The following is a 26534-nucleotide window of genomic DNA, read 5'->3' on the forward strand; positions in this document are numbered from 1 at the left end:
GCCAAAATATGGACTTTATTCTTTGATGCAAATGCGACACAGCTTTTTGGTAGAACAAAATATACAATGGGCAAAACGGTAAATGCATGCTGTCATTTAGGCAGTAGTGTGGAATTTGAAACAAAAGCTTTAAAAATAAAATGTCAAAAACACTGTTAAAATTGCTTTCTGTGGCAATCTATACAACTTTGGTTACGTACGTTACGCTATTTGATTTACTTTTATAATGTATGTGACAAAAGTTCTCTACAAACTCGACTGCAAATGTTAATACGAGTGTGTATACCAGTGTGCGTTGCTCTTTTCTTTAGTCAAGTAGATCAAGCGTTTGCTCCTCACGCCGAAGTCTCGTGATTTCCCGCACGGTCACATTTTGTAAAATAGATTTCTGTTGTCCCCTCATCCTCCCCTGTTACCCAATATTGCTTGAAAATTGTCAAAAACGACATAGCTCATTGACACACCTAACTACAGGCAGAAAAACAGTGAGTAGATGTCTGTTTAGTTTCCAGAGATTCGTATGTTGTCCGAAAGTCCAGGCTACTGAGACCGGTTTGTAGAACGTGGTAATAGTTCACGAGGAACGATCGAGGCAAGATTTCACAGTCCTGCCTAGAAGAATCATTACAAAGTTACACAGACCACCGGGTGTCCAAGAGAAGTTGGACGTGACGACTGAACATTGAGGACTGCGGTTAAGAACAACACAGGTCTAACCCTGACTATGTACATGGCGGACCAGTCACCTTGTATTGCTTCCAGTTCCTTCTACGTACATTGACTGTAGTCGACATCAGGGTAGCTATTCTCGAAACGTTCGTAGCCCTAAGAACGTTTCCAGAACAACTAACCTACTCTAGTGGACAGTTTGCAAGAGCAGTTCTTATAGTATTCAAGTGTAATGTAGAGACATCATGTCAAGTCATTTCGGATAGTGAGAAATAATAGATGTGGGTATAAAACAACTTTCTAGATTGTTACTACCTCGAACTAACGGACTGTTGACAATGTCTGGCCCTAGATGACACATTGGGTAGCTCTTGTTCCACACCTCAGAGCTGGCCCGAAAGGGAGGTTTGCTACTGAGAGCGGAAAGAAGACGGCTTCCTGATATAGTTTAGACACATCTCAGTTTGATTTTTCCTATCACACTCTCGTCCCGAATGGGAAAAAACCCATAAAACTAGTTATTTCGTGTAGTCGAAACACCACATTTGCTTGCAAAGTTAAATTTAAAATATCCACATTAAAAAAAATTTAGACATGAAATCTTTAAAACATAGTTAAAAAAACTTATGTCCGGTTCTGGCTAGATACAGTATACATAACCGTGACTGCCAGTCTCGCTATGATAAATATACAGGTTCATGAGTTATCTTCTCCTGACTGTATATGGACCAAAACACAGGACATGTATCAGCTCAAAGTGCACAACACATTTGAATGCTTATGCCTTATGTAAACAGTACAAGTATAAAAATAAGTAGTAGCATTCATTTACACCCGTTCGTTGTGTTTTCTGCGAAGAACATGGTTCCTTTGCAACCGGTTGTATTGACGCGAGAGTTGAACAATTAAACCTCTGCCATAACCACAAGGTTAAAGTGATACACATTGACATACATCCGTACACATTGACATACATCCGTACACATTGACATACATCAGTACACACGGATACACGTATTTTCTTTGTGCTGTTGTCAACGTAACTCGAATATCAATATTTAGGGCGGTTTTGTGATGGTTAAGCATTGATTAAATTCCAATTTCCTAAACAATACCATTTTTCAATCTATCCTGTTGCATCTTGTAACAACCGAACAATTCCAAATGATGTATGTGCAACGAAATAGTTTGTCTAGGTGATATACCCAAATATCTTCCTACCATCCAGCGTTAAATGTGGGATAAAATGCAGTTAAACAGAAGATTCGAAGGACACATGTGACACATTTGACACATTGGAGTGAGCTGTGCTGCGTGACAGGTTTCCTAGAGAAGCTCCAGCGCTCATCTGAAACAAAAAAGATGTTTGAACTTGAATACACTCGTAGTGCTAGAGCTGGATAATGAGTGTGTGAGTGAGTGAGTGTGTATGGGTTTACGCCGCTTTTAGCAATATTCCAGCAAAATCACGGCGGGGGACCCCAGAAATGGGCTTCACACATTGTACCCATGTGGGGAATCGAACCCGGTCTTCAGCGTGACGAGCGAACGCTTTAACCACGATGTTACCCCACGGCCCCTTGAGCTGGATAGACTGACCCGGGACTATGTTTCGCAGGTGTAACATGTCTGTTCGCTTGTTAGCACTACTAGTTATCTAGGCTATGCTCTCTTTGGTTTAGAATTACACGGACTAAAAACTGAATTGTGAAAACATACCCTTAAATTTGAAAAGCCGGGCTTAATCTTTGTTTTACACTCAGTCAACTTGATATAAGTAAAATATAAAGAAAACTCAAATACCATTGCTATTTTCATAAAAAAAAATCATTTAAATTAATTATATTAAAACCTAGTGAAACGTATCGTAAAAACACAAACGCATGCTTTTCTTAACTTCATAAAATGTGGGGGAAATAATTAAATTTGAATTTGAAATTTTTATACATTTTAACCTTCTAACCCACCAACCTCCATCTACGGGCTTTAAATCTAACAATACATGCCAACCCCCAACTCAACCAACACTCATGGCCTTATTACCTTAACACTAGGTACGAACTAGGTCAATTGTAACGTGACAAGCAAATAACGACACAGGTAAAATATGACGTCATGTCGGTATTCGTGATGCTTACTGGCCAATCAAATGGATTTATTATAATGATAATCGACGTACAACCGACGGACGAGTTTCACATGTTACCATGACATGTCTAATATTGAAACTTGCGCAATGTATTGAATTTAAAGACCCGTTATGGTAAACTGGCTAAGTGGTTTCCAGGAGTTGACATTAGATTTTTAAGATAGCCAACATACTGTCCTAACAGAGAGGGGGACTTACCCTGGACATGCTGTTTGTCCGGGAGCTCGAGTCAAAGCCCGGATTCTCGAAGCCAAGTTTGGCCTTCTCCGCCATTGGATCGATGACGAAACCCTGGACGTGCTTGATCAGTTTTCGATGTTTGACCAACGCTGGACCCCACGAACGTGTGGGTATGACCAACAACTTCAGCTTCTGAAATGTTTGAGTATTGTATTACTTATCCCAGCATATCAAATATCACTCACTGTACCAATGGGATAACGTACCTGCTATATGTGAAAATAGCATCAGCGCAATCGTACTAATTTAGCTCCATCAATCACCTCAATCATGTGAAGACGTGATCCGAACATGCTTATGTACATATATATATATATATAGAGAGAGAGAGAGAGAGAGAGAGAGAGAGAGAGAGAGAGAGAGAGAGAGAGAGAGAGAGAGAGAGAGAGAGAGAGAGAGAGAGAGAGAGAGAGAGAGAGAGAGAGAGTTCTCTCACACATTGTACCCAACGGAACCCGCTCTAACAACCAGGCTTCTCCGCCGAACTGAAAAGCTCACCAACCCAAATTCATTATTTACTGAGTGCCTCGGTCACCAAAATTGATTGTTATAATTGATTGATTGTTTTAACTTCATGATATGATACACTTCCAACATGCATACAGTAAATCAACACTGAACAACATGGCATGATACACCCTTTGATTGGACACTTCAATGTGGACGGAAACTGGCGCATATACCCGAGGTTTCGGTGTAGACAGTATATCTACCTCTATCAGGGAGTCTTCCTCGTCCTCCTTGTTGATCTTGTAGATCATCACGACCGGGATAATAAGGATGGACAGCAGGGCCATCATCCACCCCAGCGCCTCAGCCCACGCCGGGTAGGTGTAGGCGTCGTATCTCGCCGGGCTGTACTCAATCAGGGAAAATATGAAGATGAACTGAAACAGAACCACGTGAAAATACAAGCTATTGATACGCATGGCGCAGAGGCGTCCTGAAACAACATCTGTGCTAACTTGAACATTAACCACACGGTTATTGGTCGTCTTGTGAGGGAAGGCGTGGCCACTGGTGAAGTGAAGGATGGTCGCAGACCTGGAGAAGACAAATGACCCTGATGACCGATTCCTAATTCGTCAGGCAATCCCATGACCCATGCTAAAGAACTGCGCTTGCACTGGAGAGTCGGAGTCTGACCCCCGCATTTTTTATATTCACGTTTTTGTTTTATTCTTCTCAGATTGCAAACATGTTGTTAGCAAATCTCAATTTTGTGTCTGTTTTAATCAGAGTTGAATATGCGCATGATTTGGTTTTCAATGCTTATACAAGTAACATGATCGTTTTCGTATCATATAAGAAGTGAGTGGTGCTTGATTAATGACCTTGTGTATATCCTGTTTAATGTCACAGAACTCACTTACATACAGGAGGTGTTGTACTAATTCAGTACTTGTTAAATATTATTAATACAACATCTGACTAATTCGCAAACTGTATAGCCATAGGAATATCACATCGAAAAGTCGTCTGCTGCAACACACGGTGTCGTCTGCTTACCACAATGGCCCCTGGACTGAGGCCGAGCCAGCAGATCTTCCACCAAATAGAGGGCGGCTTTCCCATCATGATCTCAAGGTCCTTGTAAAACCGGTTGATACCTAAGAGAGTATAATGACAGCTGTATACGTTGCCGGAGTCATCACTGCACCTCATCCTTTGTTTTTCGGACTCCTTACAAGACATTTGTTTCTGTTTCTTTAAGTCATAACATAAAACATAAAACAGTCAGACAGTGCACCGTGCTGTTTCCCGATGTGTTATGGTTTGGCATTTTGTTGTGTTCAGGGGGAAAAAGAGACCCATTTCTTTAACTCATGACATATGGTGTGCCTCTATTATATTGTAAAGTATTAGGTCGCTGTATGGCTGAAATAGCACCGATGCGACGCTACATTTTACTCAAACCACTGTTACATACTGGCACAAGTCATGAATTGTATCATGTGCACATGTAGACAACCTTTCGCCATTATTATTGTGAGAAAATTCTATTATCAATATTCGGCAATATTAATAAGGTGCACCAAAAATGGTGACGAGCCGACGCTTTAACCACTAAGTTACCCACCTCATTTGTACATGTAGTATTGTAAGAAAGTCAATGAAAGGTGTTGACGAAAGCGGGAATGACTAGTGTTTTAACGAACCGTAGATATAGACGATGGCGATATTCTCGGTGAGGCAGATCACCAACAGTGACCAGGATGCGGCGTAGTGATCCATCAGCTGCAGCCAGTACATCCCGCCCTGTAGGTCAAGGTCAAGGTAAAAATGTCGAAAATTGTATATGAATGACTCTGTACACCACAATATAAAATATTACCAGACGCCAATCCGATTAAAATCAGATCTTAGTTCTACTGCGGCAAAGAAGATCTGAAGACATTCCATTACAGGTCATGACAAAAAGACCTTTCCCGAACTTTTATCGATCAGCGAAAACAGTCAGAAAGCAGTCTTCTTGAGTTTCACAATGGCCACTAGTCTTTCAGGCACTTTGGAACGTACTGATTCAAAAATAAACAAATGACATGTTCCGACATTCACTTTCCTGATCTGGTAAGCTACACTTTGACTGATCAGTTGAAAATCGGACTGACCTGACCGCTAATAGAATGTTCTCAGATTGTTGTTTCTATGATTTTGAAGAGACTAATATTACCGCGACCAGTATGTTACAGACTCCCGACCAGTTTTAGGCTGACGTCACAAGCAACCGTTCCACAACACTTGCTGGTCTGACAAGCGAAAGTCACGCAATACTTACAGGAGTAACAAGCGGAAGTCACGCAATACTTACAGGAGTAACAAGCGGAAGTCACGCAATACTTACAGGAGTAACAAGCGGAAGTCACGCAATACTTACAGGAGTAACAAGCGGAAGTCACGCAATACTTACAGGAGTAACAAGCGGAAGTCCAAGGAAGAACATGATGCTACAAATAGTGAGAATGACGAACGTCTTGCGGGCTCTCAGATGAGGGAATAGATCCAGTGTCCCTGTCAGAACTGTCTCCACCTGAGCAAACTGAAAACGTGAAAGCAAAGTTGAAGTACACCTGGAGCGTATAAACAACAGATAAATGACTATGACCGTTAACCAAATTTTAACATATTTTCATTTATTTTTAGCCCCCGATGCAGAAGGAAGTACCTTTATCAATCCAGCCAAACGTTAAATTTAATACATCTATGACCTTCTCTTACACATATACACGAAAGCCATTATATTTCCTAAATGATGTTGCGATATACTCGAGGAAGGACAGAACTCGCCTGACTGTCAAGTCCCAGGGTGATGAGCATGCAGAAGAACAAAATGGCCCACAAAGGTGGAGCCGGAAGTGACGCAACTGCTTCCGGGTACACTATGAATGCAAGGCCAGCCCCTGAAGAACAAAATGTATACTTGTAGTTGCCCAGCTTAACATATCAGGAAGTGTAAAGTAGTTGTATTAGAGATACTATTTCTTATAATGGTACTCAATAGACAAACCTCTTTCGTGCCCGTTATGTTTAATAAAAAGCGCCACAACGGCTAAAAACTGGATATTTGGTTGCCAGTGGCCTTCCAGGAAAATACGTTAGGAACATATTGCCCTCAACCACTGAAACATGGATACACACTTTATGCTTGAGATCTGTATTGAGGTGCCACAAACTTGCAGTGCAGAATTCCGTCCCTTAATTGTGACAATAAGATAAGCTGATTGTGGATAGGAACATAAAAATCGATCTGTTATTATTAAACATGATGTCTATCTTTTGTCTCACGTCAGCAAGGAGGGGTAGCATAGTGGTTAAAGACCCAGGTTCAATTACCCACATGGGTACAATGCTTGAAGCCCATTTCTCATGTCCCCCGCCATGACATTGCTGGAATATTGCTAAAAGCGGCATAAAACCATACTCACTCCGTCATTCAAGTTGACGCGCTGTAATATCACTGAAATACTGCTGCGTGAAACAGGTGTAGCTCGCACTGTATTGTGTATTCACGATAAGAATATTAATTCACATCTTGATCAGATACTAGCAACTTGTTGTCTACAGTCAGTAACAAACCTACCGCTTTTCACGACATTTTCAATGCTGACGTTCAGTTTCCCGGCCATGTATCCCAGATACGAAAATATAACAAAACCTCCGAATATACTTGTGAGACTGTCCCCCAGTGATACGATCAGAGAGTCGCTGAAAATATACACAGGGAGGCAATATGATATGACTGACATTACGACTCATTACAATTAATGCAGCAATCATGAATTATGCAAGGCGAAATAAGATCAATACTGAAAACAGTAAAAAAAAAGATGCAGATACTTATGATATTCGTTTTAGATTCTGAGATTAGAAGGAAAAACTATTTAGCGACATCCACCTACGTGAGCGCGTTGTTATGGAACCTGTTGTAACTGGACAGCGCAATGAGACCACCCCAGCCGGGCCCCATCGAGTAGAAGATTTGGACGGCCGCATCTCGCCATACCTGCAAACATATAAGTGACAGAAATTCTGCATGAAGAACTTCTGAATTGTGAACATCACTTCCACTGGTGGAAAAGGATTATTCTCGAACTTCAGACCCGTCGTGTATTTGCTGTGTGTTAATTTCGTACTATGTAAGCCGTGATTTCAAAACTATTTCAACGCTATCAGAGCATTTCTTGGGTTAGATTATAGCATCCTAGGAAATCATAAACACCCTTTCCCCATCGCCGTCAATAATTCCTACAAAAACCATCACACCAACACACCATGTCATCGAGGTTTCAATCTGTCCCCTTCTCTCTGCACACTCTATCCCTCTGTCATGTCCCATTCCCGGAAAACGTTTTCTCATCTACAAAGTATTCGGACACTTGACGTAATTTCCATAGACTTACATGTTATTTCAGTGTAGCATAAATAATTTTCATGAAGTGAGTTCAGGATGGATCTTTGTAAATTTTGACAGGCAAATTTGAAATCATCTCTGCTCTGCGCACATAATTTCAGTTCAATTTTCAGACCACTATTTAACTAATGACATCACATTTATCAACTTGCGTATGGTTCCACAATGCGCAATCCCATAGGCCGCCATGTTAGAGGAGTTTGCGGCACTGTATATATGTTGATTAAATTGTTACCATTCGATAAATATGCAACGGAAAATTACACAGAAATTATGTGATTGTAGGTAAGGTGATTCCTCACAAATGTGCAAAATTTGAAAATTCATGAAAATTATTTGGGCTACACTAAATTAACATGTAAGTTTAAGGAAATTACGTTAAGTGACGAATACTTTTTGCATATACTTTTTGCATACTTTATCTCCTATATGAAGAATTACTCCCTTGATACTCACTCTCATATCCTGAATCAAGAAATCTCCTGGACAACCTCCAACACCCCCTAGTTCATCCCGCCCCTCTGCGGATGGACAGCATCTCCTGAAAGAAAGTCCTGAAAACTCCTCCTCCTAAACGTCCTCTCCCCTGACTCACCTTACCGTCAGCTAGCCTCTCCCAGCGGGGTACAATGTAGAAGTAGATGCCCTCCCACGCGTTCTCCAACGTCACTCCTCGGAAGAACAGGATGATCAGGACGACATAGGGGAAGAGAGCCGTGAAGTACACCACCTGGTCGCAACAAACGCCGGATTTATCGCCATGCATACAGAACACTGACCAGGGCCAATAGCATTGTCTACATCCAATTATTTTACTCTGGTGGTACCAGTGTGCACGATCTGTACCTTATAACGAGTTACCCACCTTACCAGTGGTCTTGATGCTCTTCATGAGAAAAATATAGAAAAACAATGATCCAAGCTAATAGCAAGGTCAAGGTCAACTACCATTTGGACTGATAAGGTCGTCAACCTCATGATCACTGCCTTATGAAGAGTTACCTACCTTACCAGTGGTCTTGATGCCCTTGATGAGACAGAGAAAAACAACGATCCAAGCTAATAACAAGGTCAAGGTCAACGCCCATCGTGGACTGCCAAGGTCGTCAACCCCACTGCTTAAACCCAAGACGTAGTTGCTGCGAACAAAGGAGTCACATAAAGGACAGTTCAAATAATATGGTATTTTTTAGCCAAGGTCTTCCATGTGCAACGCTCAAAACAATTCACGATAATAAATGTTGTACCTAAGGAACGTAAATGATATTCATTGGATTAGATTAAATGTTTCGCCTCTTTGAGTGGCATCTTAGAAGTTGGAAGTCAGATAGAACTAGTATATATGGATGACAACTTCTTTTATTCTAGAGCACAAAGAATAAAAGAAGTTGTGATCCATATATATTTGTTCTAAATATTTCGCTGTCATTCTTGAGATCGGTGAAGAAATGAACATCAATGGCACAGATGAAATATTTCGTTTTTTATAGATGTTGAGGAATTATAACAAATTAATTATAGAAAAGTAAAGAAAAGTGAAAGAATGTATTTATAAATGTTTTTATTTATTCATTTATCTTTTTTTATGACAATAAATGGTACAGGATAATTCCAACGTTTCGTTTACAAAATGTGTGTGTGTGTGTGTGTGTGTGATGGGAGTACAAAGCCTCACTGAATTCTTACTTCCAGTATTCCTCCGACGGTGAGGTTCTTTTGAGACCGGCGTCGGTGAACAATGAGTTGTTCCACACGCCGCTGTAGGCGCCGTCAGTGTAGCAGGTGCCGTTGCTGTATCGTGTCTCCGGCTCCTTGCAGGACGTCAAGGGGTGGTTCAGGCTGCAGTCTGCAATATAGGCATGTGCAGAGCTAAAAATAACTTTTTAGGTCATTGAGTTATGTACTCACTTGTGTTCAACTCAATTGGGTATCCTAATATTCCTTTGAGTAACCAAATAAATTATACCCTTCTCACTCAAACTCAATGGGTATTTTGCCATTTTTTATTATTTGTGAAAATAGAATTAAGTTTAAATGTTGGTTTACGTGTGTGTTATTTATATTTGATCTGTTATATGAGAAAAGATGAGAAAAGAAAGACTGCAAGTTGCCAAGTTGATGTGCTGACATAGAACCTCACAATATACCTCAGTTATTCTATCTATCCTCAGTAACCTCCATCTGTAGCACATGGATCTGCTTACTTCAAATTCTGGTAGGTTTGCTGAATGCTACAGTACGCATGCTAATATTTGACATTTTTGTGTGTACGCATGTATCATGAAAGTTATTTAGTATTTACAAAACTTCAAGCGTACGTGTGCGCAATAGACTAGGAATTGAGTTTTCACATAAATATTTGCGTAATTTGCACAGAAACGCAGCTTGTCTGTCTCTGTATGTGTGAGTGAGTTTACTTGTACGCCGGTTTTAGCGATATCACAGCGGGGCCCCCCAGGTATGGGCTTCACACATAGTACCCATGTGGGGAATCGATCCCGGGCCCCAATACATTGTATTTGCATGACACGTATTACACCTACAACCAGGTAGTGAGGAGATGACAGCATGGGACGGTGCTCACACTATCTGCCACTGGTTTGACCAGTTCGATAATTTACAGGCCGTCCTGATACAGCTGGAATACAGTTGGGAGAGTGAGTTTCTTAAATCAAAAATTTCACGGCGTGGATTCGAACCTAGTATGTTCATTGGGATATGACTCACCAAAGGGAGGCAACTCTGCAAAACGAATTGAAGTTTCTATGACGACTGAACCCTATGATATATTCGGTTTGAATAGTCAAACAAACATTATCCATGTATTTCAGTCACGTCAATAAACAACAAGAATGAACTAAACATGGTCAGCCCATGTCGGGAAACAAACCCGCTTGTTCATGGTTACAAACACCACCATGGCCACCTAGCCAACAGCGTGGATTCACAGGTACAATTGTCTTCAGTAACCCTTACGTAGCTGGCGAGAATGTGGATCGGGTGATACCATGCATGACCCATGTATGTCGTGATCTGACTACATTATTTACACGCCACCGTGATCAGCTGCGACTTCATCTACCACTATCACTTTCTCTGTGACGTATGAATCCGCATCCCCTTACCGCCAGTGTTCCAGTCGTTCCCGCAGCTTGTCCAAGGGAGACTACTCGTGAATGACGCAAACAGGTAGAAGAAGGAGTAGGTGAGGATGACGTTGTAGTAGATGCTGACAAGACCGGAGCAGATCAACATGCCGAAACCAACACCTGAAAGGGAAAAAGGAAGTATTTTATTCTTTTTGTCTGAATTGACGATTACTGTGAAATACGCGACTAGCCCTACCTCACCTTCACTGTGACCGGTACATTACAATGCCTGTCTTTTCACCTGACCGTGTATATTGGCGATATTTGCAGTTTATGACGCTACCTACTAACACAATTCTACGTAAAGAAAATATCACTCGTTCTCAATTGATAACTGGGTGCAAATGCTGTCGTCGCCGTGCTTCTCTTAAACTTAATTAGCAAATGTTATTATCAGTACGGCTGAATAATGGTACTACCGTGGCCTACATACATCATGCATAAACAGTCCAATATACTTAAACGTATACTTGTTATAGCTTCGATAATCGGTCAATTTAAAATGTTCGTTACGGTAACTATTCCCCACCTTGCAGTTTAATTCACTGTAATTTGGTGTACAAATAGCCGGATATTAGTACATTAGGATATAACATCGGTCAAAAGTATCCTTTTTGAAAACTGTTAAGCCACTGAGTTCTATCTGAGATAAATAATTTCAGTTTAATGCCATGTCGCCAGTTTTGAAGAAATGTCCGTGATCGATTTCCAGCTTGACATGTACATGTGTAAAACAAATCATAATCTTACTCATTCACTTTAAATGAATACAGTTTATGTTTAAATTAATGGTGTTTGTCATTATTTGGGGCTCAGAACATCCCCCTGCATAACATATCTCAACACATGAAAAAAATCCCATGCGTAAAAATAAGAGTGAAATCTCCGTTACCACCCACCCGTTAGGGAATTAAGACATTTATCTCATATAATTACATTTAGACCATGAAGTATGTCAGGTGGGAAGAGGAAAATAACATCCAAAGCTGGTGTGTTGTAATGGTAATTTCCTGATGATGAATCTACCCTCCATCAACGCTTCATCTTCCCTCCATCAACGCTTTATCTACCCTCCATCAACGCTTCATCTAACCTCCATCAACGCTTCATCTAACCTCCATCAACGCTACATCTAAACTCCATCAACGCTCCACCTACCCTCTATCAACGCTTCATCTACCCTCCATCAACGCTTCATCTAACCTCCATCAACGCTTCATCTAACCTCCATCAACGCTTCATCTAACCTCCATCAACGCTACATCTAAACTCCATCAACGCTCCACCTACCCTCCATTAACGCTTCATCTACCCTCTATTAACGTTCGACCTACCCTCCATCAACGCGTTATCTATCCTCCATCAACGCTTCATGTAACCTCCATCAACGCTTCACCTAACCTCCATCAACGCTTCATCTAACCTCTATCAACGTTCCATCTACCCTCCATCAATGCTTCATCTACCCTCCATCAACGCTTCATCTACCCTCTATCAACGTTCCACCTACCCTTCATCAACGCTTCATCCACCCTCCATCAACGCTTCATCTACCCTCCATCAACTCTTCATCAACGCTTCATCTACCTTTCATCAACATCCCATCTACCCTCCATCAACGCTTCATCTACCTTTCATCAACATCCCATCTACCCTCCATCAACGCTTCATCTACCCTCCATCATCGCTTCATCTACCCTCCATCAACGTTCCACCTACCCTCCATCAACGCTTCATCTACCCTCTATCAACGCTTTATCTACCCTCTATCAACGTTCCACCTACCCTCCATCAAAGCTTCATCTACCCTCCATCAACGTCCCACCTACCCTCCATCAACGCTTCATCTACCCTCCATCAACGCTTCATCTACCCTCCATCAACGTCCTATCTACAATCTATCCCTCCATTAACATCCCACCTACCACCCACCAACGTCCCGACCTGTGAAGATCCTGGTTAGAATTGATCTTCAGCAACCAATGCCGTAAGAGGCAACTAACAGGATCGGATGGTATGGTTCGCTGCCTTGGTTTTCACATGTCATTGTATCCCAATTGCGTAGATGTAGATCGAAGCTGATGCAACTGATCACTGGAATGTCTGGTCCAGACTCGATTATTTACAGACCGCCGCTATATAGCTGGAATACCGCTGAGTGCTGCGTAAAACAACACACAAACAATAACCTCCCACCTACCCTTAAACAGAGGCGCAAAGTTCCAGCAGGTAGTAGGTCCGCAGCTGGTGAACTGTCCTAGACACACCTCCATAAAGAACAGCGGCATGCCGACTATAGCCAACATGAGGATAAATGGGATGAGGAAGGCACCCCCCTCCGTTCCTGTAACACAGGTAAGGGAAGCGCCAGATATTGCCCAGCCCCACGGCGTACCCCAGCATGGACAACACGAAGTCCATCCGCCCGCTCCAGTTACCCCGTTCCTCGTTCTCGTCAACGCCATACACGATTCTCGGCTCCATGGTCTCGGATGACACCCCTGACTTCACCGACAGCGTCTTTGGGGTGTCCTGTAGGGAAAAGGAGGTGAGGGATGACTTGTTGTTTAACATTTTTGGGGGTTTAAATTTCGATGTAGATAGTCGAAAGTTTGAAAAAATGCTGTAATTGAATAAACAGCAAATGTACAATTACGATACCGAAAGATAAAAGTTAATTTGTTGTCCTCAAAATGAAAATTATCATATGCATTATTCACCATTTATTACAAACAATGTTATAAGAATCGGCGCAAAATAATTTGTGAACAGATATTGAATTTCGTTTTTAATTTTGAAGTTTGTTTTTTGACGGTCGATTTCAAATGTAAGGCATGATAAATATCTAATATCCGTATATCTATAATGTTGGTAACAAATTTTCCCATATGATAATAAAGTTGACTTTCATCTCCCCCCAATAAACATGTTAATGCTCATTTTGAGACATGCTGGTCTCATATTGATCTGGTATTACACGTGACATATGTAAATTATGGATACTCTGTTTCGCTTCTGAATCTTCGTCGTTGAACTTAAATGTCACGATCGACCTGCTGAATTATCATTCAGGGCTGAAACATAGTCCACCTCGAGGGAACGCTACATTACAACGCTACTATACCTTGTCGTACACTGATGATGCCATGGATGACGTGTCGGTGACGTAGGCATTGCGACCACGTGGGTTGGCGCTCACTGCAGGCTGGTCGCTTATCGTGTTCATCATCCACGTGTGTGTTGGTCACTCGGTTGCCACGATGTCAAATGTGTAGTTGTTGCAGACGATGCAGTGCATGGTGTTGTTTCTGCAAGTAGAAAGAGGTATTACAAACTTGCCCTAAATATGGTAGATTCCGAATATTACATACTGACAAGTTAAGATTAACAGAGCACGAACCATAAGCAAGAAACCATTTAATAATAATATCAGGGTGTTAAAGACATGAGGGTGTTAAAATGTTTAAGCCCATCTTTTGAAATATGACAAGAAATAACATATGCCTCGCATAGTAGGACAAATATATAGCTTGACATTTTCTTGCTGGCGCGTATTCAAAGAAAACAGCTGTTATGTGTTAAAATCAAAATAATTAAGCATAAAGTTAGAAACATAAAACAAATAATATAAATGTTGATCCCAAACCAAATCCTGTCCCCGAGCCCTGGGACCCAATCTTCAAAACGTTCCTAGCAATATACCATTCGTAACCCTGTGGTAAAGTATAGAGTTACGACAGGTCGTAAACGTTACGAACGCTTTGTGGATCGGGATCCTGGACATAACTGGTTGCTTCAAAGGCCGGTGAAGGTTATTTAAAGCCGAATGCGATCGTGGTCACTAATCCAATAAGAATCGAGTAACCCCCAAAGGAATATAGGATTAATGGCGATTTTAAGATTATTGCAGCAATATAGCGACATGTGTGTGTGTGTAGCTGGTAATACTAGAACTGGTATGAACTGATGCCAGTGTCACAGTGTTGACCTACTGAAATACAATACCCCAATTTAACATGGATATCAGACACAGTATGCTGACTCCGTGAGAATGCCGAACGCCGAACGCTAAGCAAAGTACAAGTGCTATCTTAGTACTTCTTTTGCTGTGTCGCGGTCGGGGGCCGAACAGCAGACAACCAGGTCTCGCGGAAATACAGCGCGGAGTTGGTCGAAGAGAACTATAGAACAGCACCCTTTTGGCCTGGTCGATAGAGTGAAGACAAATAGGAGAAATGATCTCCTTGTCAGGATAGAAGCAGTCTATAGGGTCAAAAACGAACTGTCCTGTCAGGGTGGAAGTGGTCGAACTACTTTGTCAGGGTGGAAGCGGTCAATAGGGTGAACAACGAACTACCATGTCAGGGTGGAAGCGGTGTATAGGGTGAACAACGAACTACCCTGTCAGGGTGGAAGCGGTGTATAGGGTGAACAACGAACTGCCCTGACAGGGTGGAAGCGGTGTATAGGGTGAACAACGAACTGCCCTGTCAGGGTGTAGGCGGTCAATAGGGTGAACAACGAACTACCCTGTCAGGGTGGAAGCGGTCAATAGGGTGAACAACGAACTACCTTGTCAGGGTGGAAGTGGTCGAACTACCCTGTCAGGGTGGAAGCGGTCAATAGGGTGGAAAACGAACTGCCCTGTCAGGGTGGACGCGGTGTATAGGGTGAACAACGAACTACCCTGTCAGGGTGGAAGCGGAGTATAGGGTGAACAACGAACTGCCCTGTCAGGGTGGAAGCGGAGTATAGGATGAACAACGAACTACCCTGTCAGGGTGGAAGCGGTCAATAGGGTGGAAAACGAACTGCCCTGTCAGGGTGGACGCGGTGTATAGGGTGAACAACGAACTGCCCTGACAGGGTGGAAGCGGTCAATAGGGTGGAAAACGAACTGCCCTGTCAGGGTGGAAGCGGTGTATAGGGTGAACAACGAACTGCTTTGTCAGGGTGGAAGCGGTGTATAGGGTGAACAACAAACTGCCCTGTCAGGGTGGAAGCGGTCAATAGGGTGGAAAACGAAATGCCCTGTCAGGGTGGAAGCGGTCAATAGGGTGGAAAACGAACTGCCCTGTCAGGGTGGACGCGGTCAATAGGGTGGAAAACGAACTACCCTGTCAGGGTGGAAGCGGTCAATAGGGTGAACAACGAACTGCCCTGTCAGGGTGGACGCGGTGTATAGGGTGAACAACGAACTACCCTGTCAGGGTGGAAGCGGTGTATAGGGTGAACAACAAACTACCCTGTTAGGGTGGAAGCAGCTAATAGGGTGAACAACGAACTACCTTGTCAGGGTGGAAGCGGTCAATAGGGTGAACAACGAACTACCATGTCAGGGTGGAAGCGGTCAATAGGGTGAACAACGAACTACCATGTCAGGGTGGAAGCGGTCAATAGGGTGAACAACGAACTACCATGTCAGGGTGGAAATGGTCGAACTACCTTGTCAGGGTGAAAGCGGTCAATAGGGTGAACAACGAACTACCATGTCAGGGTGGAAGCGGTCAATAGGGTGAACAACGAACTACCTTGTCAGCGTGGAAGTGGTCGAACTACCCCGTCAGGGTGGAAGCGGTCAATAGGGTGAACAACGAACTGCCCTGTCAGGGTGGAAGCGGAGTATAGGGTGAACAACGAACTACCCTGTCAGGGTGGAAGCGGTCAATAGGGTGAACAACGAACTGCCCTGTCAGGGTGGACGCGGTGTATAGGGTGAACAACGAACTACCCTGACAGGGTGGAAGCGGTGTATAGGGTGAACAACAAACTGCCCTGTCAGGGTGGAAGCGGTCAATAGGGTGAACAACGAACTACCATGTCAGGGTGGAAGCAGCTATTAGGGTGAACAACGAACTACCTTGTCAGGGTGGAAGCGGTGTATAGGGTGAACAACAAACTACCCTGTCAGGGTGGAAGCAGTAAATAGGGTGAACAACGAACTACCCTGTCAGGGTGGAAGCGGTGTATAGGGTGAACAACAAACTACCCTGTCAGGGTGGAAGCGGTCAATAGGGTGAACAACGAACTACCATGTCAGGGTGGAAGCAGCTAATAGGGTGAACAACGAACTACCCTGTCAGGGTGGAAGCGGTGTATAGGGTGAACAACAAACTACCCTGTCAGGGTGGAAGGGGAGTATAGGGTGAACAACGAACTACCCTGTCAGGGTGGAAGTGGTCAATAGGGTGAACAACGAACTACCCTGTCAGGGTGGAAGCGATCAATAGGGTGGAAAACGAACTACCCTGTCAGGGTGGAAGCGGTGTATAGGGTGAACAACAAACTACCCTGTCAGGGTGGAAGCGGTCAATAGGGTGAACAACGAACTACCATGTCAGGGTGGAAGCAGCTAATAGGGTGAACAACGAACTACCCTGTCAGGGTGGAAGCGGTGTATAGGGTGAACAACAAACTACCCTGTCAGGGTGGAAGCAGTAAATAGGGTGAACAACGAACTACCCTGTCAGGGTGGAAGCGGTGTATAGGGTGAACAACAAACTACCCTGTCAGGGTGGAAGCGGTCAATAGGGTGAACAACAGAACTACCCTGTCAGGGTGGAAGCGGTGTATAGGGTGAACAACAAACTACCCTGTCAGGGTGGAAGCGGTCAATAGGGTGAACAACGAACTACCCTGTCAGGGTGGAAGCGGTGTATAGGGTGAACAACAAACTACCCTGTCAGGGTGGAAGCGGTGTATAGGGTGAACAACGAACTACCCTGTCAGGGTGGAAGCGGTCAATAGGGTGAACAACGAACTACCCTGTCAGGGTGGAAGCGATCAATAGGGTGAAAAACGACCTACCCTGTCAGGGTGGAAGCGGTGTATAGGGTGAACAACGAACTACCCTGTCAGGGGTGGAGGCGGTGTATAGGGTGAACAACAAACTACCCTGTCAGGGTGGAAGCGGTCCAATAGGGTGAACAACGAACTACCCTGTCAGGGTGGAAATAGGGTGATCAACAAAACTACCCTGTCAGGGTGGAAGGCGGTGTATAGGGTGAACAACAAACTACCCTGTCAGGGTGGAATAGGGTGAACAGGTGGAAATGTCAGGTGAACAACGAACTACCCTGTCAGGGTGGAGGCGGTGTATAGGGTGAACAACGAACTACCCTGTCAGGGTGGAAGCAGTAATAGGGTGAACAACGAACTACCCTGTCAGGGTGGAAGCGGTGTATAGGGTGAACAACAAACTACCCTGTCAGGGGTGGAAGCGGTGTATAGGGTGAACAACAAACTACCCTGTCAGGGTGGAGGCGGTGTATAGGGTGAACAACAAACTACCCTGTCAGGGTGGAAAGCGGTCAATAGGGTGAACAACGAACTACCATGTCAGGGTGGAAGCAGCTCCCAATAGGGTGAACAACGAACTACCCTGTCAGGGTGGAAGCGGTGTATAGGGTGAACAACAAACTACCCTGTCAGGGTGGAGGAAGCGGTGTATAGGGTGAACAACAAACTACCCTGTCAGGGGGTGGAAGCGGGTATAGGGTGAACAACGAACTACCCTGTCAGGGTGGAAGTGGTCAATAGGGTGAACAACGAACTACCCTGTCAGGGTGGAAGCGGTCAATAGGGTGAACAACGAACTACCCTGTCAGGGTGGAAGCGGTGTATAGGGTGAACAACAAACTACCCTGTCAGGGTGGAAGCGGTGTATAGGGTGAACAACAAACTACCCTGTCAGGGTGGAAGCGGTCAATAGGGTGAACAACGAACTACCATGTCAGGGGTGGGAAGCAGCTAATAGGGTGAACAACGAACTACCCTGTCAGGGGTGGAAGCGGTGTATAGGGTGAACAACAAACTACCCTGTCAGGGTGGAAGCGGCTAATAGGGTGAACAACGAACTACCATGTCAGGGTGGAAGCGGTGTATAGGGTGAACAACAAACTACCCTGTCAGGGTGGAAGCAGTAAATAGGGTGAACAACGAACTACCCTGTCAGGGTGGAAGCGGTGTATAGGGTGAACAACAAACTACCCTGTCAGGGTGGAAGCGGTGTATAGGGTGATCAACAAACTACCCTGTCAGGGTGGAAGCGGTGTATAGGGTGAACAACAAACTACCCTGTCAGGGTGGAAGCGGTAAATTGGTGAACAACGAACTACCCTGTCAAGGTGGAAGCGGTGTATAGGGTGAACAACGAACTACCATGTCAGGGTGGAAGCAGCTAATAGGGTGAACAACGAACTACCCTGTCAGGGTGGAAGCGGTGTATAGGGTGAACAACAAACTACCCTGTCAGGGTGGAAGCGGTGTATAGGGTGAACAACAAACTACCCTGTCAGGGTGGAAGCGGTGTATAGGGTGAACAACAAACTACCCTGTCAGGGTGGAAGCGGTCAATAGGGTGAACAACGAACTACCATGTCAGGGTGGAAGCAGCTAATAGGGTGAACAACGAACTACCCTGTCAGGGTGGAAGCGGTGTATAGGGTGAACAACAAACTACCCTGTCAGGGTGGAAGCGGTGTATAGGGTGAACAACAAACTACCCTGTCAGGGTGGAAGGGGAGTATAGGGTGAACAACGAACTACCCTGTCAGGGTGAAAGTGGTCAATAGGTCGAACAACGAACTACCCTGTCAGGGTGGAAGCGGTCAATAGGGTGGAAAACGAACTACCCTGTCAGGGTGGAAGCGGTGTATAGGGTGAACAACAAACTACCCTGTCAGGGTGGAAGCGGTCAATAGGGTGAACAACGAACTACCATGTCAGGGTGGAAGCAGCTAATAGGGTGAACAACGAACTACCCTGTCAGGGTGGAAGCGGTGTATAGGGTGAACAACAAACTACCCTGTCAGGGTGGAAGCAGTAAATAGGGTGAACAACGAACTACCCTGTCAGGGTGGAAGCGGTGTATAGGGTGAACAACAAACTACCCTGTCAGGGTGGAAGCGGTGTATAGGGTGAACAACAAACTACCCTGTCGGGGTGGAAAGCGGTTAATATGGGTGTGAACAGCAAACTACCCTGTCAGGGTGGAAGCTGTATAGGGTGAACAACAAACTACCCTGTCAGGGGTGGAAGCAGTGTATAGGGTGAACAACAAACTACCCTGTCAGGGGTGGAAGCGGGTATAGGGGTGAACAACGAACTACCCTGTCCAGGGTGGAAGTGGTCAATAGGGTGAACAACGAACTACCCTGTCAGGGTGGAAGCGGTCAATAGGGTGAAAACGAACTACCCTGTCCAGGGTGGAAGCGGTGTATAGGGTGAACAACAAACTACCCTGTCAGGGTGGAAGCGGTCAATAGGGTGAACAACGAACTACCACCATGTCAGGGTGGGAAGCGGCTAATAGGGTGAACAACGAACTGCCCTGACAGGGTGGAAGCGGTGTATAGGGTGAACAACGAACTGCCCTGTCAGGGTGGAAGCGGTCAATAGGGTGAACAACGAACTACCTTGTCAGGGTGGAAGTGGTCGAACTACCCTGTCAGGGTGGGAAGCGGTCAATATAGGTTGGAAACGAACGCGCCCTGTCAGGGTGGACGCGGTGTATAGGGTGAACAACGAACTACCCTGTCAGGGTGGAAGCGGAGTATAGGGTGAACAACGAACTGCCCTGTCAGGGTGGAAGCGGTCAATAGCGTGGAAAACGAACTGCCCTGTCAGGGTGGACGCGGTCAATAGGGTGGAAAACGAACTACCCTGTCAGGGTGGAAGCGGTGTATAGGGTGAACAACAAACTACCCTGTCAGGGTGGAAGCAGCTAATAGGGTGAACAACGAACTACCTTGTCAGGGTGGAAGCGGTCAATAGGGTGAACAACGAACTACCATGTCAGGGTGGAAGCGGTCAATAGGGTGAACAACCAACTACCATGTCAGGGTGGAAGCGGTCAATAGGGTGAACAACGAACTACCATGTCAGGGTGGAAATGGTCGAACTACCTCAGCCTGTCAGGGTGAAAGCGGTCAATAGGGTGAACAACGAACTACCATGTCAGGGTGGAAGCGGTCAATAGGGTGAACAACGAACTACTACCCTGTGTCAGCGTGAAGTGGTCGAACTACCCGTCAGGGTGGAAGCGGTCAATAGGGTGAACAACGAACTGCCCTGTCAGGGTGGAAGTGGAGTATAGGGTGAACAACGAGCTACCCTGTCAGGGTGGAAGCGGTCAATAGGGTGAACAACGAACTGCCCTGTCAGGGTGGACGCGGTGTATAGGGTGAACAACGAACTACCCTGTCAGGGTGGAAGCGGTGTATAGGGTGAACAACAAATTGCCCTGTCAGGGTGGAAGCGGTCAATAGGGTGAACAACGAACTACCATGTGAGGGTGGAAGCAGCTATTAGGGTGAACAACGAACTACCTTGTCAGGGTGGAAGCGGTGTATAGGGTGAACAACAAACTACCCTGTCAGGGTGGGGCGGTAAATAGGGTGAACAACGAACTACCCTGTCAGGTGTGAAGGCGGTGTATAGGGTGAACAACAAACTACCCTGTAAGGGTGGAAGCGGTCAATAGGGTGAACAACGAACTACCATGTCAGGGTGGAAGCAGCTAATAGGGTGAACAACGAACTACCCTGTCAGGGTGGAAGCGGTGTATAGGGTGAACAACAAACTACCCTGTCAGGGTGGAAGCGGTGTATAGGGTGAACAACAAACTACCCTGTCAGGGTGGAAGGGGAGTATAGGGTGAACAACGAACTACCCTGTCAGGTTGGAAGTGGTCAATAGGGTGAACAACGAACTACCCTGTCAGGGTGGAAGCGGTCAATAGGGTGGAAAACGAACTACCCTGTCAGGGTGGAAGCGGTGTATAGGGTGAACAACAAACTACCCTGTCAGGGTGGAAGCGGTCAATAGGGTGAACAACGAACTACCATGTCAGCGTGGAAGCAGCTAATAGGGTGAACAACGAACTACCCTGTCAGGGTGGAAGCGGTGTATAGGGTGAACAACAAACTACCCTGTCAGGGTGGAAGCGGTCAATAGGGTGAACAACGAACTAACATGTCAGGGTGGAAGCAGCTAATAGGGTGAACAACGAACTACCCTGTCAGGGTGGAAGCGGTGTATAGGGTGAACAACAAACTACCCTGTCAGGGTGGAAGCGGTGTATAGGGTGAACAACAAACTACCCTGTCAGGGTGGAAGCGGTGTATAGGGTGAACAACAAACTACCCTGTCAGGGTGGAAGCGGTGTGTAGGGTGAACAACAAACTACCCTGTCAGGGTGGAAGCGGTAAATTGGTGAACAACGAACTACCCTGTCAAGGTGGAAGCGGTGTATAGGGTGAACAACAAACTACCCTGTCAGGGTGGAAGGGGAGTATAGGGTGAACAACGAACTACCCTGTCAGGGTGGAAGTGGTCAATAGGGTGAACAACGAACTACCCTGTCAGGGTGGAAGCGGAGTATAGGGTGAACAACGAACTACCCTGTCAGGGTGGAAGTGGTCAATAGGGTGAACAACGAACTACCCTGTCAGGGTGGAAGCGGTCATTAGGGTGGAAAACGAACTACCCTGTCAGGGTGGAAGCGGTCAATGGGGTGAACAACGAACTACCCTGTCAGGGTGGACGCGGTGTATAGGGTGAACAACGAACTACCCTGTCAGGGTGGGGAAGCTGGTCAATATAGGGGTGAACAACGAACTACCCTGTCAGGGTGGAAGCGGTCAATAGGGTGAACAACGAACTACCCTGTCAGGGTGGAAGCGGTGTATAGGGTGAACAACAAACTACCCTGTCAGGGTGGAAGTGGTCAATAGGGTGAACAACGAACTACCCTGTCAGGGTGGAAGCGGAGTATAGGGTGAACAACGAACTACCCTGTCAGGGTGGAAGCGGTCAATAGGGTGAACAACGAACTACCCTGTCAGGGTGGAAGCGGTAAATAGGGTGAACAACGAACTACCCTGTCAGGGTGGAAGCGGTGTATAGGGTGAACAACAAACTACCCTGTCAGGGTGGAAGCGGTCAATAGGGTGAACAACGAACTACCCTGTCAGGGTGGAAGCGGAGTATAGGGTGAACAACGAACTACCCTGTCAGGGTGGAAGCGGTGTATAGGGTGAACAACAAACTACCCTGTCAGGGTGGAAGCGGTCAATAGGGTGAACAACGAACTACCCTGTCAGGGTGGAAGCGGTCAATAGGGTGAACAACGAACTACCCTGTCAGGGTGGACGCAGTCGACGCTGCTCAGTTTTCTTCTTTGATGTCCAACGGATATATATACATACATACATACTAACACTACACTGTGACCAGCCGGACGACCCTTACACAGCGGATGTTATGAAGGCCATATTTACTTGGATTACCAAACAAACGATGGCCGATATAGATGCCACAGCACTAGCTTACTAAGATAATTTGGGATTAGTACCCACGACTAAGATTCATTGCGTCAGATGTCCTTGACATTCAGGACTTTGGTGCATTGTTCCCTCTCCGGTTTTAAGGACGGTAGGACCTTATGTCATAAGAGTGTTGCTTTCAGTTCCGACACAGTGCCTGAGGCTTATTTATCACGGGTATACTGGCATCTGTATACAGTCCTTTATAAAGAAATCCCTTCAAATGTTGGTAATGTTCAATCAGCAACTTATCAGCACAATGTTCAGATGGGTGTTAACTTCGACATTGAAATATTTCATTACAAGCTATTATATACAGCGTTGCTCTTTGTATAGAGAATGCTGACAAATGATCAAAGTTCATTTGAAATGATCCCGCGACACTAGGCGTACCCGGAACTACTTATCTCCATAGACGTATCGATTTTAGGACACACATATTCTTAAATACTGTCAACGCGTATTTTCCTTTTCACGACTGGTTATACCTATGCATTAGTCACTGATGAAAGATCGACTCTCACAGCTTCGAGGTGTACGCTCAGTTGTGGGCTGGCCACCTAAAACTATCTTGACACGGACGAATAGGTAACTACAACAGGCGCACTTGCCTCTGAGTGAGGGCATTGCTCTTGGGTTACAGTGAGACCAGACATGGAACAAGCTCCTGACATTAGAAAAACTAACCTGTATTGGTTCTCACAAACGTTTTTCACATAAAATATTTTGAACCAGTATGACAATCTATTCAATTGTTTAAATAAACAATTCTATTTGGTAATTTTAATGTAAATCTGCATGTCACGATTGCTCATATCCTCGATATAGTTCAGTGACATAACACTTTGGCATATACCTACTTCCTACTATCCCCGACATCAGACTTTCCTGAACCAAGTCATCAACGTTGCCTGGAATGTAATGAAGCGGTCAACCGACACCGTGTGATCTCTCAACACAGGTGTGACTGTGTATCCCACCGTGGGAATATCACAGATCGAGCGAGCCAAATGTATATAAATCAGATGGGGTTTATACAGAATATCTGCCTACCTGGATTAAAAGGTGGCCTGACGGTACATCACCTTGGCCGCGCCATGCTGCTTGTGTTTGACGCAGCGTGCCCTCTAAATCCAGAAAAAACGTTATTTACACTATCGACATTTCAAATGGCGTTCGTCTCGGTTGGGTACGTCACGCTTCAGCAATCGGGGAACATCTCAAAAGGTGCTTCCGTGAGGCTGTTTTGTCACACGTCGCCTTCAGTCACTTCAGGCCGCGTGTGATTTGAACTACAGTTTGAGTGGCACTAATGCTTAGCCACCTTGTCTTCAGTATGTCCGAGAATTTTGAAGGTAGTCTTCCTTAATCTTTGGATCATAACCAAGTACTCAGCTATGAAATAATGTATACATATATGTTAATTGTCCAGAGCTTAAAAATCAATTGTAGTTACTTAAATAATTGAAAAATGCCAGCAAGTGAGAAATCACGTGGGACGTTCTTGAATCATATTATCCGCAGTCGGAACATATTTTATTTGTTTGCCTTCAAGAAGATAAAAAACAACAACAACAGTTGTCCCAATGCAGCCATAGAAAACGACCAGTTTCACAACAGACGGCAATTGAATTTTTTACTTTTAAGAAGAAACAAGTTGTTATATGACCCCATAAACAAATCCAGTCACAGGCTTCAAATAGTCGCTTCGTTCGGATTAAGTGCTCGTGGGTGTGACCAAAATGGTGCAAGACCTGCTAGTCCAAGAGCCCGGGGGTGATTTTTGTACCGAGAGAGGCCAAACGGTTTGAATATATATTCTGATGTAAAATTGCGTCACGAATCCAAACGAAAATGTAATTTTAAACGGTACTAAAGGCTTATAAATATGTAAAAATGTGTAAGGAATACAAATATATCAATAAAAAAATGTGCCTTGAGCAGCATATGTATTTTATTGATATAGATGTATATGTATTCCTTACACATTTTTACATATTTATAAGCCTTTAGTACCGCATTATACTACATTTTCGTTTAATTACACTGAACTGAACTTGTAGAATGACAAAAATTCGTAAATCTAAGAAGAAAAACAATATGTAATTGCTCTGCATATACTACTCTTTAAACATTTTATTTGAGAAATTACACATGTATCTTTATTCTTCACATTGCAACCACTCTGGGTCAAATACTGAATATTTGTAGTTGAGAGAAATGTCATTTGAAAGCATGCAGCAGTTTACCTGAAAATAATGCTGTCATCGCTTCAGCGCCCCATTTGTAGGCTGAAGCCACAACTTTGAATTGTAAGACTGAAATATTTGGATTCGTGACGAAATTTTACATCAGAATACATGTTCAAACCTTTTGGCCTCTCGCAGTACAAAAATCACCCCGGGCTCTTGGACTAGCAGGTCTACAGGCTGCCCCCTCTTATGGCGGACACTAGTCGATATCTATATCCTCTTATTTAAAGCGGCGTCAAGCTCAACTCACTTGTTCATGTATCCTCCAAAAGTTCCAGAAGAGAGTCTCAGCTTGATAACAGTTTCAGTTTGAACGCACCGTCCCTGACACTAGCCTCACAGGTTCCTGCACCAGTGGAGACGGAGGGGTAGCCTAGTGGTTAAAGCGTTCGCTCGTCACGCCGGAGACCCGGGGTCGATTCCCCACATGGGTTCAACTTGTGAAGCCAACTTCTGATGTTCCCCGCCCTGATATTGCGGACTATGTCTAAAAGCGGCGTAAAACCATATTCACTCACTCCTGCACCAGTGCCTAACCCGAGGTATCAACAAAGCCCTCTTTATAGCAGTATCGGCACTCGTGTCCCTTCCAGCACAATTACTCACAAGAATACAAATGTAAAACTTCGTTCAAAATCAAACATATATTTATTGGTACTTCTAACAAATATGCTTAGCAAGCATTTTCCAGAAAGAAATATTTATATTTCTTTGTAAATTATAGCATTTATTTACCTGTCCAGCGTACACATACGTAAAGACGGCCATGGGTGCATATTACTAGTGTTGGGAATTGGTTAAAATCTAATAATTGATGATTGGTCCATTACAACCGAT

General features: G+C 44.6%; 1 protein-coding gene across 1 annotated transcript; it reads right to left on the reverse strand.

The window, feature by feature from the left end:
• LOC124256301 (sodium-dependent proline transporter-like) lies at positions 1-24645 on the reverse strand. The gene is given in 17 exon segments (XM_046690278.1): positions 1-2017; positions 3017-3190; positions 3772-3945; positions 4568-4668; positions 5218-5317; positions 5970-6098; positions 6347-6459; positions 7140-7264; positions 7459-7562; positions 8566-8700; positions 8977-9109; positions 9657-9816; positions 11096-11239; positions 13320-13455; positions 13457-13651; positions 14244-14427; positions 24499-24645. Coding segments are annotated over 16 exon segments (2124 nt in total). The 5' UTR covers positions 14349-14427; positions 24499-24645; the 3' UTR covers positions 1-1921.
• Between the last annotated feature and the right edge of the window lie 1889 nt (positions 24646-26534).

Source organism: Haliotis rubra, unplaced genomic scaffold (assembly GCF_003918875.1).
Source record: "Haliotis rubra isolate DU_JTF1 unplaced genomic scaffold, ASM391887v1 Scf623, whole genome shotgun sequence".
NCBI classification, from domain to species: Eukaryota; Metazoa; Mollusca; class Gastropoda; order Lepetellida; family Haliotidae; genus Haliotis; species Haliotis rubra.